This window comes from Orcinus orca, chromosome 12, assembly GCF_937001465.1.
Source record: "Orcinus orca chromosome 12, mOrcOrc1.1, whole genome shotgun sequence".
Classification (NCBI taxonomy): Eukaryota; Metazoa; Chordata; class Mammalia; order Artiodactyla; family Delphinidae; genus Orcinus; species Orcinus orca.
In genome coordinates, this window is record NC_064570.1 from 20,065,697 (window position 1) to 20,079,442 (window position 13,746).

Genomic DNA, 13,746 nt, shown 5'->3' on the forward strand with positions numbered 1-13,746 from the left:
CGGCAAATGTATAGAAACAGGAAGTAGATCAGTGATTATTTAGGGGTTGGAGAACTGGCAATAGGGGACTGATAGCCAAGAGGTACAGGGTTTCTTTTTGAGGTGACAAAAATGTTCTAATTTGATTATGGTGATGGTTGCACTACTTTGAGAATACAGTAAAAACAACTCAATTGTACAACTTAAATGGATGGATTGTATGGTATGAGAAATTCCAATAAAGCTGTTATCAAAAAAAAAGTTGTAATTCCTGTCCCTAAACCAGCAGGTGAAGTTTCCACAGTACAGGTAATACCCCCCAAACACTATGCTGGGTATGGAGCTGGGTATGGGGGAAAATCTGAAACGATCTAAATAATTAAAGTCTGCACCTATGGAAAAGAGGATAAAAATTAGGCTGAAAGAGAACACAGGAGATGAAAACACAATAATCCCAAAGCAGAGAGCAAAAACACCAACCCCAGAAAGGCAACAGGGCAACAGAATTTTACCCAGGAAAGAATCGAAGTATGTTAATTAACTGGCACTGATAAAATGTAAAGCTTGTATTTTGAAATATAATTAAAATGATAATAATATCTTAGAATATGGGCATGATTCAGAATAAATGCATTTGAATTAATAGATAAACTGACCGGGAAGTCAATAACAGACTTTCATTCAAAAGCAAAAAAAAAAAAAAAAGTTTCTGCATCTTTGGCCAAATTCTCTCATCTGAATCAGATCCACAGTGACAACTGCATAGCAGGCATCTCCTCCTGGATGTTACTCAGATGCCTCATTTCATCATAGTCAAAATGGAATTTACCATCACATCACACTCTGCACTAACTTGCACTGCTGCCCTGACTTCTTTCCCTATATTCCCAATGTCAGATTCTAACACCACCTGGCAATCTTCTTTGTTAGTACCCCTTCCCCCGCCCTTAGTCTACCCATACTATCAAGTCATTAGGTGTATTCCCCCTGTCACTGCCTCATTTCTAGTCATTATCACCTCTGACCAGATGGCTAGAGTATCCTAACGGACTGCTCGGCTGTCAGTCTTGCCCAGTTCAAACCCAATCTCCATAAAGCCATTGGCTAGATTCCTATAAAATACAAATCCCTCTGCAACACTCCCTTGCTTAATATGCTTTAAGGACTTTTCCCCATTGCCACCAGGTTAAAATATGAAATACTTAGCAAGTCATACAAGATCCTCTATGATCTGGACCGCTCAGCTCTCCAGGAGCTTCTGTCTCCAAAAGATCAGGTTTTCTCTTGCCAATAGTCCTCTGCTGAGGAGAAAAATCTAACTGCCTTGCAGCAGGGCAGTGAAACATAAATCCGTAAATCCAAGCGATCATCCGTTCTTACCAGAAATGGCATGCATCATAGCATACTCTCAGAAATTCATCTTCATCTTCCATTGCGCTTCCAAACTATGCTTTATCAAAATGTACCCAAATTCACCTTAAACCAAATACAGAATAAACTTCTTCACCTTCATGAAATATTACCACGGCCCTGCATCCAGCTGTGTTGAGACACAAAGCAAGTACAACCAGAGAACGTGTCGTGTAAGCAGTTCTACATACACCCCTTGCACACAGAGCACATACTTGCCAGGGTCCTTATTCCATCGTTCTTACGCACACATGTCTACCACCACCGCCATGCCACCAGGACATTTATTTTATAATTGCAGGTGCTTTTCCACATTCATTTTCTTCAACAGATATCTTTCCATTTCCAAATAAGTTTTCATTTTAACTGTCCACTCACACAAAAGGAGAGTCATTAATACACAAACCCAAAGGAAAATTAAAATTCTTTTGCCTCAGAAATACTCAGCAAATGGTACTAAGTCTCTAAAAATCATCTACCTATATGGTGCCCAAAACAAAGCCATGGATTTTTTTTTTAACAAAGCGAAGAGAACGTTTTAAAATTAAGAGCATGTAACAAAGGCGCAAGGGAGTGAAAAATCATGTGAGCTACCATAATGTGAAACATCCAAAACATAAACAAACGCATGTGTTTATCTTTAGATAGATTTTAACAGGCTCTTGATAAATGCCCTCTTTAATATTTCTTATGAGACAAAATGGACTATTTGAGCAACGTTAAATTAGTTCGGAGAAGCATTTATCATTCGTGTTATAATGTATTTTAGTCAGCAACCTTTCTTTCTTGATGCTGGTTGCCATAAGACAAGTAATCCTGTGCTTAGTTATTTTTATTCAGAAAGATTTTAAACATCTCTATGTACATGTATTTCTTCCACAATTTGAATATTCATTAAATATTGAGAAGAGTTTTTTGGCTATGTAAGAATATATCCCAGAATAAAATGTATTGGAAGACATTATTAAACTCTAAAACAGGTCTGTTTTAGACCTGCTAAAACAAGGCTCATTTCAAGCCTCCTTTGCTCTTTGTCTAAAACTGTTACCTTCTCGAGTGCATAGCCTGGGTATGTTTTGAGTTTAACATCATTACATAAATTGAGTATCTGTGAGCATTAATAGGTCAGGCTTATCGTTGTTTAAGTCATAAAAAATAATATATTCTAGCACATACCCACATTTAGAACCCTCTATAGCCCTCTAAAAATGAGATGATGGCTAAATATTTTATCAATTAACATTTACGGTGACCTCATAAGACTCCAGAGGGTAAGAGAAAAAAGACAAAAAAGAGCAGATTTATCTTTGATACCTGCCTGCTCACTCTCATTATCAAGTCACAAGTGTATTATGCAATGAATCAATGAATAAGAAATAGGAAGTAATGTATAAGTAAACATAGATTTTTGTTAAATTAATCTTGAGAATTCAACCATAAAACACCCTAATAGTCTTTATGCATGGGAATAAATTATTAATAAGTCTATTCCAAAAGGGTCTTTCTTTAAAATTCGTAACTTTTTAAGGATAATAATTTCAAACTTAAGAGAAAATTTGTAAGAATAATTCCAAGAAAGCTTCTGTACCCTTCAACCAGACCCACACACACATTTGTGAACATTCTGATGTTTCAAGTGAAAAGATTTCCTAAGAAAGGATTCAGAAAAAGGTCATCATACTGAATTTCATAATGGTGAAGTTTTAGGGTCCAAGGGCAGTGGTCTGTATTTATTTAGAATTTCCACACAGAGCTCTGCATAGGCAACAACATGGAATAATGCAATCTCTGCCCTTGAAGAACCATGTGATCAACTAGAGGAGGAGACGGGCATCAGATGACAATGGATCATGAGTTCACAAGCATATCAGAAATAATAACTGTCAAAATGCTGTGAGAATGGCACAGCATAAAGAAGTAACCAGATGTAAAACTGTGGTAAACAAGGAGTCTTCTCCATTGAAATAGGTTTAAAACCAAGTTCTAAGTGAGAAGGCCTGTGATGGGCAAGAGTAGGTTATTCTGCACAAAGAAAATGGGAAATTCAAGGGCACCGAAGCAGGTGTACTTGGGGGCAGAAAAAAGATTCAGATATGCTTCATTAGATTCCTCAAATTTTTTTTTAAGGGAAAGATTTTGTGTTATCACATTTCATGTAGAAGAAAATGTGAACCTCAGACTGCATTCACAATCATAGCTATCAAGCTAAAGACATAGAAGTAACACCCTCAAGCCTAATACTCTTGGTTGTATACTAAGCCACAGAGCCTTTGCAGCTTTTATATTAAGTATTTATAATAAATGGAGAAAGAAATAACTTCCTGTTAAGAGGAAATGCCCTTATCGTTCAGGCTTCAATAAGGCTAACTGTAATAGGGCTTAAAATGACAGAAAAATACAATAGTTATGAGCCTGTAAGTCTAAATAAAAAACTATTACTCCCATAAAACAAGGTGTTTTTTTCCTCCATTATTAAGTAAAAGTACTTTACAGATCTTATTTCCAGAAACCAATTATTCATAGGGGAGCATGGATTTCATACCAAAATAAGGCGACAACCTCACCTTTGAACGGTAATAAATTTTGCATGTAGATGGATCAAAAGAGCACAGCAAAAATTAAAATACAAGGCGCAGTTTCCCGTGCACTTGCCTGCATCTGCTGTGTGAGTTCCCTGGCCAGGACGGTGTCCTGAAGAGCATTCTCCCGCTGAGAGGCATCTGCAAGCACATTAACTGTGGTTTCTGCTTCTTGTATCCACTTTAGGAAGTTCTCCAGATCCCTGCGAGAGGCCTGCACTGTCCTCAGCTCACCCTCCAAGGCACTCTGTCTGTCAGCAATGCTGCAAGGAACAACACGACAGGCACGTCTCCGTTACTTACAGTGTGACAGTCCACATCATGCACACCCTAAAGAAAAATTAACAGATGGCCTCCAAGCAACCTTTATTTATTTAAGTACCTAATGTAACTGGGAGATTTGTTTATATGTGTGTCTTGAATAATCCTTAATGGAGGGGTAATGTGAATTTTGAGAAGAAGGAGAGGGAGAGAGATATAAATATTAACAAAATCACATCCATATCATAAAATAATTATAACATTTTACAGTTCGTAATTGTATGCTGTTATTCCCCATACATTTTATTTCAGTACCTTAGTATCATTCCTGACACTCAAAAGGCAATATCAATAAATATTCATACAAGTGACTAAATGAATTCTAGGAAGAAGTAAAATCTGAAGAAGTGTTTAAGATACAATCAAATAATTTAAAGGACTTACTTTATATATTTTAAACACTTCAGATCAATGCAAACTGGTTCTTCAAGCTGATATAATAATATTATATTCGGAAGACACTGGACAATCAAGTTTTTATAAAGCTTTCATTAAATCTACACCAAAATTAAAGCATATAACTACCCTGGAGTTGCATGATTTAACAGACACACACACCTGTAAATCCAACCTTTAAAATTTCATATATCTCAAAGCTCCATATAAAGAAAACAAACAACTTAATTTGCGAATGGGCACCAACAATTTCACTCCTAGGTATTTAAACCCAAGAGAACTGAAAACATATGTCCACACAAAAACTTATACAAAAATGTTTATAGCAGCATTATTTAGAAGAGCCAAACAGCAGAATCACCCCAAATATCCATCAATTGGGAGGGGAATTACTAAACAAAATGTAGTATATTCACCCACGAAATATTACTCAGCCATAAAAAGGAATGAAGTACTGATACATGCTCAGCATGGATGGACCTTGAAAACATTACGCCAAGTGAAAGAAACCAGACACAAAAGGCCACATATTGTGTGATTCCATTTATATGAACTACTTAAGAGAAGTAAATCCACAGAAGGAGAAAGTAGATTAGTTGCTGACTAGGACTGGAAGGTAGAGGGAAATGGGGACGGACTGCTAATGGGTGGTGGGTTTCTTTTCAGGGTGATAAACTGTTCTGAAATTAAGAGTGTGGTAATGGCTGCACAACAGAGAAAATATACTAAAAACCATTAAGTTGTACACTTTCAAAGGGTGAATTTCATGGTATATGAACTGTTATCACAATTTAAAAATCAACACATGTAATATGATCTTATTTACATATTTTTTCTATCTGCCCATCCACTCATCCATCCATTTATCATCATCCATCCATCTTTCTATCTGTATATACAGATAGAGGGGGAAATGTCTGGAACACTAACCTAATATTAAAATAGTTCCAGGTGCTGGGATGTGATGTGGTTTACTTTCCTATTTGTACTTTTCTGCATTCTTTGAATTTATAATAAACAAGTATCTTTTTTACATATCAATAAACACATTCCTTTTAAAAAATGGGTAAAAGATGTAAACAGACATATCATCATAGAAGATGTACGGATAGCAAGAAGCACATGAAAAGCTACTCAACATCAGTAACTATCAGAAAAAGGTAAATCCAATCCACAATGAGATATCACTACATATTAGCATGGCTTTAAGAAAATGACCAAACCAAGTGCTGATAAGAATGTAAAGTAATTGCAACTCTCATACACTGCAGGTAGGAGTGTAAAATGGTATGGCCATATTGAAAAACAGTTTGGCAGTTTTTTTATAAAGTTAACCATGCACTTAAGATACAAGCCAGCAATCCTATTCCTAAGTATTTACCCAAGAGAAATGAACACGTGTCTACACAAAACCTGTACGCAAATGATCATAGCAGCTTTATTCATAATGGTCCAAAACTCATAATAACCCAAATGTCATCAGCTAGTAAATAGATAAACTGGGGTACATGCATATAATGGAATACTACTGAGCAATAAAAATCCAAAAACTAATGATGGATACATCAACATGAATGGAACCTCAAATGCATTTTGCTAAGTGAAAGAAGCCAGACATAAAAGCTCCATACTACGATCCCATTTATACGACATTCCGGAATGTCATCAACTTCAACTCAGCATTTACTTACTGAAAAACCGCCAACAGTGTTTGCCTGCCTACAGAACAAATTCAAATTGCTTCTGCTGGAACTCAATGTCCTCCATAATCTATCACTAACTTACTTTTCCAGCTTTACGCCCCTAGTTATTTCCAATAGTTCAGATCAAAGTGGTATGTTCCTTTTTCTCTAGAATATTCTTAATACTATGTCTACATAATTTTATACCCACATAAAAAATGTCCTTCTGACAATCTTCACCTATCAAAGTCCTTCCAATCCTTTAAGGGTTAAAGCTACCTCCTTCAGAACATCTCAGCCCAATTAGGTTTCCTTGTCCTGAGTTCATAAAAGGTCAAAACTCTTCTTCATTCAGAAATTCATGATATGTATCCTGGAAAAGCCCTTAGATTGTGATCTTTTTTCACCCTTAAATTTTACTTTATCTATATCATAGAGATTTCTTGTCTGTCTCCCTGTTCCATAAACTCACTATGGGCAGAAGCAGTCTTTTGTATCTCCATATTCCTCAGAGTCTTTATTATAGCATTATGATAGTTTTATAGAATAATGAAAATCTTTTTACAATATGCCTTTAAAATTACCTCCCAAACTCCACTTTTCAAGAAGCTACTGACAGAAGTCCTCTACAATACCTAGTTCATAAATCCAGAAAGAAGACAATATAAAAAGCTGAAAAACAAGAAATCCAACAGGCTCTCATGCTAATGGTGAAAGGAGATCTCAGAAAAGAGGGCATTGCACCAAACTGGATCAGATGAGGGCTGTCTTCACCATTCCAGCTGTTATGTTTCTTGTTTTAATTTGACAAAATTAACAAAGGAGACACTCTGACAAAACAATAACTCAAAAGAGGACAAAAACAAACAAACTCCATGAGATCCTAGGAGGAAAGCACAGAAAATCCCCAGGATAATGGCTGTGCAGCAGGCCTGGAAAGCTGTCTCCAGAAGAAATGTCTACAAGAAAAAATCTTAGAAGTGATAGACTGCTTAATGTGATTGACCTTGTCAATCACTGACAGGCCATTGGAAAATGTGGGAAGAATTAGCAATAGGTGCAAAGAAAACTAAGCGTATAAAAACAAGGCAATTATTAATTTCAGGTAAAATAAACAAAGAAGCAAAATCATAGTAAACTTTAGTGCCTGGCTATTAATGATGTTTAGACAGGCATAATAATGTCAACACTGAATATCTGCTTCTCTAAAAATTCAATGATAAGATGGTACAGCCACTATGGAAAACAATATGGCAGTTCCTCAAAAACATAAAAATAGAACTAACATGATCAAGCAAGGGGAAGAAAAAAGCTGCCGCTAGGGAGAGGGACTGTAGTGAGTAGTGAGAGTACCACTATACTCTATTATAAATCTTACAGTATTTTAAATATTTTTGTAATTATATTCATATATTTAATTTTTTATATTTAGAAGTTATCCACCAGAATTTGGGTGGTTGGTGGTGTTTTATCTTCCACCTAACCCTGCCCATATTTTCAACTATTAAAATATCAACTGAAGAAAATATTAAGAATAGCCAGGGCTTCCCTGGTGGTGCAGTGGTTGAGAGTCCGCCTGCTGATGCAGGGGACAGGGGTTCGTGCCCCAGTCCGGGAAGATCCCACATGCCACGGAGCGGCTGGGCTCGTGAGCCACGGCCGCTGAGCCTGCGCGTCCGGAGCCTGTGCTCCGCAATGGGAGAGATCACAACAGTGAGAGGCCCGCGTACAGCAAAAAAAAAAAAAAAAAAAACCCAAATAAAGATTGTGCCAAAAAAGTACTAGAATTAAAGGAGTATACAGGCACAATTAATCAACCATGAACAGACGATTCTAATTTTAAGAACACTCATATAAAATTTAGTAATTATAAAATTTAGCAAAGTCAAACACGTTCAGCTTACATAATCAATATCCTTTATTCTTAAGAATATTCACACGTACATAACAGGTTATGTGGCAAACAGCTAATGTAGAAACACATCATTATGAATTAGCTGTATTAAACCCTAAGAATGCCCAGACTAGGGAAAAGGATGCAAATGTCTAAGAACCTCATTGGTGAAGGCAGAGATTCCCTCTATTTGAGAGACACTTACTTACAAACTTAACAAGCATGAAGGAAGGACCAGGCTAGCAGGGGAGGTGGAAAGCCTAAAGTGGTGCTTCAGAGGAAAAGGGAGCTAAGAGAATTATGAGCGCTTGACCTTAGACATTGTTGGTTCCACTGGGTTGGATAATACCAGCAGCATATTTTGGTGACCAGTGGAACATTCTGAATCCAGAAGCTAGGGCATTTATTGTAAAACTGTCAAATCATCTACTAGTCATCAATGGGAAAACAGATTCTCCTTTAAAAGTATTCACTTTGCAGGAAGCTGCTAAAAAATAACTTTTAGACAATGGTTAAGAGATGTCTACTTTATTGGTTACTAAAGCAAAAGAATACAGGTTTTGGATCAAGGCAGACATGGCTCCACCACTGACTAGCTGTGAAACCTGGGGCAGTTGCCCACCTCCTCATGCATCATTTTCATCAGCCACTTGCCACACAAGGTTCTCCATGGTCTGAGTCTTGCTTACCTTTCCAAGTACCATCTCATTACTCCAAGCCTCATGCTACCTACAAAAACGAACCAATTACTAACCCTCAAAGTGGTCACTGTTTCACATCCAGAGCTTTACTTTTTATTTCTTTTACTTTAAATATCCTTCCTCACCCCTCCATCCCCCCACTAAACTTTTCCCTTTCCACCTGGTTAATTTCTACTTACCCTACAGAACTTGGTGCAGATACTTTCCAAACCTATAGTATCTCATTCCATAGCACCCCATAATTTCTCTTATGGTGCCTATTAGCGGGCCATTACTGCTGTAACAACAAATTACCACAAACATAGTGGCTTATAACATTTTTCCCTAACCTTGTATATGAATTTGGTGAAATACTGGGAAAGTAATTTTATTTATAGGATGCAAATGTGCAATTTAATAATAAATGTCCTAGGGAATTTTTTAAAATTCACAAATATCTGGTGTCATAGTTTTTTTATCATGATCATAATCAACAACTAAAAATAATGAACATACTGAAAACTAAACTCTATTTACAGCAGTCTGAATTGTCTTCATGTTATTATAATAAATATACATTTTAAAATGTATAACCATAGTATTTATACTTATAATCTGATTTTTGAAATTAATATAATTTCATATGAAATCTGTAACAGAATCTAGCTAAAAGGTATCAGCTCTCCACATCATTCATTTTATTCTTTTTTTAAAAGGCTAGAGTATGGTATACTGGACATGACAAGACACTACAAGAATCTTTTATTTATTTTCAAGGAATTTCACATGATTTATCATAATACCGTAAGGCAAAAAAATCTCTAAAATTAGATGCTCAGAAGTGTGTACACACACTTTATGACACAGGCTAATAAGTTACTTTTAATGCCATTTATACGCTGCTCTCAGAAGGAAGCCACCTAATTTTACCACCTCTGCCGTTTACTAGCTGTATGCCTTGCGGTAAACCACTTCAAATCTCCAATTTTCTTTTTCCATCCTTAAAATAAAGAGCTTGGACTGGTTGAGTAAAGGGCCCGTGTCAGAATCTCTAGGGGTCCTTTTAAAACTACATATTCCATCATAGAGATTATAAGACCTACTGGAAGAGTTCCTCCATTCTCACTCCATCCCTAGCTTCAAATTCAGCTTCATTAAGAATCACTGCATGTAGGGACTTGCCTCGTGGTCCAGTGGGTAAGACGCTACGCTCCCAATGCAAGGGGTCCAAGTTCAATCCCTGGCTGGGGAACTAGATCCCGCATCCATGCCGCAACTAAAGTCTGCATGCCGCAGCTAAGAAGTACACATGCCACAGTAAAGATCCTGCATGCCGCAGGATTTTAAGTTCAGGAAATTATGGCTACTAGACAAAGGCAGAGAAGATTTTTTTTTTTTAATCTTGTAAAACCCACAAATCATAAAGAATAAAGATAGGCTGAAAACCTAAAAAAACTTTTGAAGTTTAGAAGGATAATTTTAGCAAAAAAATTTTTTTACTTCAAACAGAAGTAGCAGACTATATAATTCTTTAATGCAAGAAATGGTGCAGACTGAAAGTATAAATAACTTCTCATAAAAGATTTAAAGAATGTATGTGTGGCAGATTTATAATAGTTTACATTAAAGGGAACTTGGGTTTTTTAAATGTAAACTCAGCTTTTAAAGAGATTTCTGTTATAAAAGCAACTATGATACGCTACAAAATAGCTTATAGTCATTTTGTAGCATTACAAAACATGGCCACCCATATAACTGAATTTTTAAAATGTTATTTTAAATGTTAAATAATGCTTCATTTTTAAGCTACAAGATATAATATTGTTTAATCAAATGTGCATGTGCATATAATTGGTCAAAAGAGTGTCTGAACACAAGTAGATATGTCTTTTTTTTTTAAGACTTCAATGGAAAAGAGTGTCTTAGCAAACCCACAGATATGTGTTGCTAAATTTTGGTATACTTTAAAGGTGACGTTTACAGTTACATGAGATTTAAATATATTTACCTCTTCTGGAGTGGAAAATAGTAGCATCAGTAGTTTGAGTGGCATGTAAAAAACTTACAATGAAACAATTCTTTAAGCTTCCCATTGAGTACCTTCACAAGGTAATTTGTCCTTTGGTGTATAAAGTATCATTTAGCTAGGAAATACATTAAAGCACACTTTAACGCAGTGGATTTAATGAAGAATTAGTCACTGGAGATATCCCCAACCATCTATGGTACTTTGTGACCAGTCTCTGTTGCATAGAGATTGGGTCATCATCTGGCACTTAAAAATTCACTCCATGGAACTCAAGGAGACTGTTCTAAGCTGCTAATACCACACCACTTGGGAAGCTTAAGAGAGGTACCTGCAACCCCGCTATTCAAGTCAGAACTTGTGTGAGGATTTATCACACCACATCCTATTTCCCTTTTAACTAAGTCACTACCAGATATTTGGTCTTAGCCAACCAATACCGGACCATAACCCCAATACTGCTCCATACCTTTCCCAATCTACCCCCAAAACCCTTCTTCCATTAAGCCTGGAAACCTATTCTACGACTGGGAGATTCCTCAGATCCTTTTACCCTGTCTTAAGTGAAATTGGTTTCCCTAGTGCCATCAATTTGTCTGCAGACTTCTAACGAAATCTTTTTCTTTTTTCTTTCAGACCCTATATGCCTCGTGATGCACAACTGTTGGAATGAGGGTCCGCCTCCTTCGAATTGCTACTTCCAAGCCGCTGTTCTCCCATCTTCCAGGCAAAATCCTACTCCTTCAAAGCAGAAGACATTTTCCATTATGCTCATATACTGACCTCCAGGTCCATGGTAACTGCACATAGGCTGCTCACTGCCTCAACAGGTAAGTGGAGTCTGAAATCCAACTCAAGATCTGCTTGCCAAGCCATAGGCTCCAGTGAGGGACTGCACCTCCCAGGGAAAGGGACATGATAGACACCATTATGCACTAGTGCATCCCGGTCTCCACTACCTTACAAATACCTTCCTCTCCCCTGCTCCCTCTCCGTCTGACTTTTCGTCTGCATTCTTTCTACTTGCCTCCGAGTAGATACACATTGCTAAAGAACACCACAACAGGGCTATCTTTCCTTTACATTATTATAATAAATCACAAATAGGCACCCATCACTGCCCAGCACTAAAGTTCCCCTAGGAAGCTCTCTGTCCCACCCACCTAGATTCTACAACTGATCCTCTTTCTTCAAACTTCTCTCAGTCACACTTCCAGCCTCACTGAGAGCACGCCTCATGGACCATAAAGAAAGCAGAAGTCATTGCACTGAGAATATGTCATCTTCCCACTACTAAGGCTGCAATCCACATGCATCTATACTCATCTTCTCACTGTCCTTCCTGTCATAATGGAAAGAGCATCCCAGCTCTTACCAAACTCAATTCTACAGATCTCACCTTATCAACAGAAGGACTTCTTTCTTCTTCCTTTGTCACCTCAGTCTGACATCACTCTACTAGATCATTCCCATGAGCATACACACATGCTTTATTTCTCATGTCCCATTTTAAAGAAAAGTCATTCACCTCTCTTTAACCTTCATTGCTTTCCAGGTACTACCTAATCTCTCTGCCTCTGTTTACAACAAACTTCTCTGGTGATCTTTCCACAAATCATTTCTATTTCCCCAACTTGATCTCATTCTCTACTTTCTACCCCATTACTCCCTTGAAATTGCTCTTTTCAAAATCACCAGAATCTCCAAAATGTGGAATTCCAGGAATGCTGTTGTGTCATCTTTTCGAATTTCTCAGCCTAATTAAACACAATGGATCATTCCCTCTTAGAAATATTATCCTCTCTCCATTCCCTCTTAAAAATACTTTCTTCCCTATATTTCTGAACACCTGGATTTTGTTTCTACTTCATTCGAAGACTTTTCTGAGCCTTTTCTGTTCTCTTTTCCTTTTTTTGCTCTATCACCAAACCCTAGACTCTATGGACTCAATCAATCTCCCTCTTCTCCATCTTTATTCTTTTCCCAGTGATCTCATCCAGTCCCACAGATTTAACCTTCACTGTAGATGCTAAGAACTTCCCAATTCCTATCTGAGCTCTGGAATGTTTGAGTTCCAGATTCACATATACAATTATCTATTTGACCTATACACTTGGATATCTAATAGGCATCTCAAACGAGCATGTCAACATCCAGTTCTTGAATTTTTTCTCCCAGAAACTCCCACTGCCTTTTCCAGTGAACGGTACTACCACTCATCCTTTCACAAAGTGCCATCTTAGATTGTTTCCACTCCCCCAAATTACATATCTAATCCATCAAACATCTTTTCTACTTCCGAAGTACATCTCAAAGCCATGACCCTCTTTCCACCATTGCTGGTACACAATATCCCAGGATACCCACCATCTCTCACCTGGACCACAATAATCACTTCTTTACTGGCTGTCCCAATTATTCTCTTACACCCCTAAAATATATTCTCCTCATAAGACTAAGCAAGATTCGATTGACTATTATAAATTAGATAGTGTCATCCCTTGCTTACTGATTCCAATAGCTTTCCATTGTACTTAATATCCAAACCCTTTCCCATGTCTTATAAAGTTCAGCATGATGTTGCCTCTGCCTCCCTCTTCTACCACTCCTTAAGCCCCCTTATTCATTTTATTTCAACCACATTCTATGCTGTTTCCTGCCTCATGACTTTTACCTTTGCTGTTGACCCTAGAATTTTTTTCAGATGGTTCTTCTTAACCTGAATCAGCTCAAATGCTGCCTTCTGCATTATGCTTTCTAAATTTAGCCGAGCTAAATA

The 13,746-nt window shown here is 37.2% G+C and overlaps 1 protein-coding gene across 8 annotated transcripts in view; it reads right to left on the reverse strand.

Annotated features, from left to right (window-relative positions):
- The window catches only part of UTRN (utrophin), a 1,623,662-nt gene that overhangs the window by 1,359,299 nt on the left and 250,617 nt on the right, over nt 1–13,746 (reverse strand). For all 8 annotated transcript variants that reach the window (XR_007470554.1, XM_049695369.1, XM_049695368.1 and 5 more), the window contains one exon: nt 4,042–4,231. Coding sequence is in view for 7 of the 8 variants with exons in the window: in XM_049695369.1 (XP_049551326.1) it covers nt 4,042–4,231 (190 nt within the window). In the remaining variant the exon portion in view is untranslated. The remainder of the gene's footprint in view (nt 1–4,041; nt 4,232–13,746) is intronic.